We start from the raw sequence: 4,238 nt of genomic DNA on the forward strand, positions 1-4,238 counted from the left end.
GGTGCGTTGTACGTGGCCTCAGAGAGAACGACGACGATGGTTTCCGTGTCAACTTTGAAGATGGATGTATGATGATACCTACAGTTCCAGTGCCGTCGTCTTTGATCGATAGGGAGGGGAGCATACGAACTTCACAGGAAGATCCTGACAAATGTGGGCCCACGGGACTCGTTGTCAGAGAGAACGATGACGATGGTTTCCGTGTCAACTTTGAAGTTGGATGATATGATACCTACTGTTGCAGACTTCCAGTGCCGTCGTCTTTGCGGTGGTAATCTGTTTTTAGTTGAGTTGTTAAGCTAAGCAGCTTTAGCAGGCGGTGGACACATCTGATCGGGGACTTTTGAGTATACGTACGTAGAGATCGACCATCTGGGACAATATTGGCGTCGGTTTGTTGCAGTATACATGAGATTGTCTTGTGTCGAAATAGCCAATTATCTGTACGTTTTGCGTTTATAAAATTTACTTGCTCAAACCTAACATCAGAAACCTGTTGGGTTGCTTGGAATCATTCTTGGTGGCTAAACCAAAATTAAAAAAAAAAGATTCATGAATTCATGTTCGCCTAGAATTGTAGGATGGATTACTTCATCACCAGCAGAGAACCCGGCCGGGCTGCCCTAACCGAGAAAAAAAAACAAATTAGCCATATCCCCCACATGTCAATACAATATATGCATACTCCATCCATTCTGAAATATAAATTATTTTAGTTCATTCTAAATCATTGACTAAGTTATAAAAAAAAGATGGTATATATTTCAAGACGGCCGGAGGTGGTATATATCTATCTCCATAGATGACGCTTGTTTAATTTAGCTCAATCAAGACGGCAGAGCCGCCGGCACGCGAAGTCAAGAGTCAAACGCATCACTCCATTTTATTCCTTACAAATATTTAAATACTCCAAAGATTCGTTGTCACACTCGTCGTCAAAGCTTAGCCAGGCATGCACGGAGAACGACAGAGAGCCACATGTCAGCAGGTGTGCACGACCCCAGCTAGCATAGCTTTAAAAAGCTCCCTTCCATCTCGTCGTCTACCCGCGCGGGCCATGTGCTCTTGTTAAACAAAAACCAGCATGCTACGTACGCGTATACTCCTCATTGATGGTATCAACGACAGCCGATGGGACAGGAACTAATTAAACACTTGTTACACTTCCATGCGATCCTTGAGGCATAGTCAGGCTGGAGCTGGAGTGGTGTGAGAAAAAAATACTGTTGGACTGGCTGGAGTTGGAGCTGGTGGCTGGAGTGGTCACTGCGTTCGGCAGGCTGGAGCTGGAGGCTGGAGCTGGAGTGGTGTGAGAGAAAAATACTGTTGGACTGGCTGGAGCTGGAGCTTATGGCTGGAGTGGTGTGAGAGAAAAATACTGTTGGACTGGAGCTGGAGCCACCTGCCGAACGCAGTGAACTATCATAAAACCATTTCCTTTTCTTTATTTTCGCTAAACTGGAAAGAATTACTACCTTGGTATCAGTACTACTGCACACGTCTGTCTTCTGCTTGGACTTTTCGACGTTGTTGTGTGGTACTGTCTGTCACATGCTTAGAGGGCCATCTGTGCTTAGACTTGCTGATTTTTTACAGCCGTATGTAGGCGAACGTCAGTTGCTAGACATACATATAACATATCAGTAATGTTCACTAAATAAATCCAACATCTCCAGTACCAACTAACAGATGGTAATAACCTACTAGCTGACTGTTCACTGTGAAATCAAAATGATTGTTTTTTCTTACAAGCTCTAAGTATCAGTACGACTGAAATTGATATGGTTTTAGTTCAGGATGTCAACTGCCCATACTGTTCAGTCTTGAATTAATTTAGCTTCCATTGGATAGAATACAGATATTAGGCAACCATAAACTGCCACAGTAAACACTTGATGAAGATCTATCTAGAGCAAATTATCTTCCTAAAACTTCTAGAATCGAAGTTTTTTTTTTTGCATTACTCATGGATTATGATTACAAACATATTTGTTAAGTTTCTTGAATAAATACTGCTGTCTCTCAAATTCATGGAGGTTTCCAAAGTCCAATCTTGAGCTTGGGTCATGTAAATATACACTAAACTCAAAACTCCATGAAGACCACTTCCACAAGAAGTCAGAATAGCCATCAAACATAATCAAGAATACTATCACATAAAAGAAGTGTGTATCATAGATACTCAAAAAGGCCACAAAGGCATACATACCATAAGTCATGAAACTTCTTATTGAGAAGTGCGGAAATGAAACAAGTGATCTCAAAATGCTGAAAGTTATCGTACTACCCTTTGTAGCATTGGTGCATACTCTGCACATGATGGATCTTCAGAGAAATTAACCAAAGCTTCTGCCACTGCGGTCTCTGTCAAGACCCCTAAACGTCCATTGAGCAAGCCTAAAAGAACAGGAATAGCACTAGCTTCCATCAAACTTTCTCTGATATACTCCCCATAGCTTAACTGTGCAACAGCTCCTGTAACTTTCTCAATAACATCATGATTCCCATTCCGCAGAAGATCCACAAGAACAGTTATCACTCCAGAACTTTTAAGGAGTGGAGTGACACTCTTATATTTAGCAAGAGCCAACAAAACATCAACAGCAGCACTTATTGCAAGGTCATCTTCACCCCTCAGGATTGCAGCCAGATTCTCCAGAACCACTCCAGCACTGTCCCTGATTGAAGTTAAAATGCAGAATACATCTTTGACGATATCTTTTGCAAGTGGATGGCTTTCTTTCAGCAGCTCAGCATATAAAGGTATGGCGCCAGACTGATGAATCAATGGGAGATGGGGTCCAATTGACGAGACTATACCAAGCGCATTAGCGGCAACAAGGTTTGCTGAGGAATCACCATTCCTCATGAGGCCAACTAGTGCCACCGGCGCACCCATCTCAACCAGCAAAGATCGGCCTATAGTTGATGCACCAAGCAGGCCAGCAGCCTGAGCTGCTCTGGTCCTTGACGCCAAGTTACCCAACGAAATGGCCGCAACGAGGTATTCGACCTTTCCATCATTTAGGAGCAGGCGCCGGACTTCTTTCATCAATGCTAACGCGCTCAAAATTTCCACCAAGCGCCGCTTCGTTGCCCCAGAGCAGCCCGGAAATAGGTCCAAGATAACCTCTGCGCCACCGCCCCTCCCAAATACCACACGGCTAGTTGCGTGTAAGGTCAGGATGCAGCTGAGGCACCTCAACATGATCCTCTGGGGCACCTCCTCGGCCTCCGGGAGCAGCCTCTGCGCCACGGGGAAGAAACCCGCATCAACAGCTTCGGCGGCGAACCTGCCACCGTCGACGCCAACGACGGAGCACAGGGCCTGCGATGCCGCCGCCTGCAGACGAGGAGGCGGCGACCGGGCGCGGAGGCCGACAAGCGCCCGGGCCGCGACCCGCATGGCAGAATCCGGAGCGTGGCAGGCCAGCCGCTTGATCTCGAGCGTGGCCCTCACCGCCGCCGCCTCGTCGCCCGAGGAGACCACATGGAGGTATTTCCTCGCCACCTCCGCCCACTCTGTTTCGCCGTCCTCACATCGAACAGGTGGTGGGCACTCCATCGCCACCACCCCCAACCCGGTGCAGTACCGATCGCCAAGGGAAACGGGACTCCTACATGGAATATGGGAGCAAATCTTGGATGGATTGATGGAAATGCTCGAATATTTGCCTGATTTCGAAGAAAGCGAGGTATCGGTGGAAGTGAGATCTGCTGATTTGGTGGGCGAGCGAAGAGTTTTGCTCCCCAATGATTTGGTTGAGGGCTTTAGGCTGGCGGTTCTCTTTTTCTCGCGTATCTTGAGGAATGCGGGTCTCGGCCTCTCGGGAGCCGTTGATACCAAAAAAAGGTGGATTTTGGTTTTCGAAACGACCTAGAGCATCTCCAACAGTTTTTTCATATTTAAAAAAATCTTTAGCAGTTTCTCAATAATTTTTTTCAATAATTAGTATTAGGAGATGTCATAATAATAGTTTTAGCATTATTGGGGTTGCTTTTGCAATCTCCCAATAACCCTCTCTCAGTTCAACTATCTTATTGGTAGCGTCACAACTCCCTATTTATTTAGGGAGAGGTAAAGTGGATTGTTGGGATGTCCCAATAACTATTGAAAAAAAGAAAATATTTTAAAAGACTGTTGGAACATTAGTTTCTTATCTACTTTCCCAATATGGTAGGTGGTGTTTGGTTGCTAAAAGTCCCTATACTAAGGGAATCTTCAATATTTGAAGTAT

The 4,238-nt window shown here is 45.4% G+C and overlaps 1 protein-coding gene across 1 annotated transcript; it reads right to left on the reverse strand.

Moving 5' to 3' along the window:
- Positions 1-1,468: 1,468 nt before the first annotated feature.
- Positions 1,469-3,810, reverse strand: LOC120693076. Its single transcript, XM_039976478.1, has 2 exons — positions 2,210-3,810; positions 1,469-1,620 (listed from the first exon to the last, which is right to left on the reverse strand). The coding sequence occupies exon 1, from the start codon at positions 3,563-3,565 to the stop codon at positions 2,276-2,278; it is 1,290 nt and encodes a 429-aa protein (XP_039832412.1). The 5' UTR covers positions 3,566-3,810; the 3' UTR covers positions 1,469-1,620; positions 2,210-2,275.
- Between the last annotated feature and the right edge of the window lie 428 nt (positions 3,811-4,238).

Source organism: Panicum virgatum, chromosome 9N (genome assembly GCF_016808335.1).
Source record: "Panicum virgatum strain AP13 chromosome 9N, P.virgatum_v5, whole genome shotgun sequence".
In the NCBI taxonomy this organism is placed as follows: domain Eukaryota; kingdom Viridiplantae; phylum Streptophyta; class Magnoliopsida; order Poales; family Poaceae; genus Panicum; species Panicum virgatum.

Coding starts and splice junctions, on each gene's coding strand:
- LOC120693076 (XM_039976478.1), bottom strand. CDS start 3,565: ATGGAGTGCCCACCACCTGTTCGATGTGAGGACGGCGAAACAGAGTGG.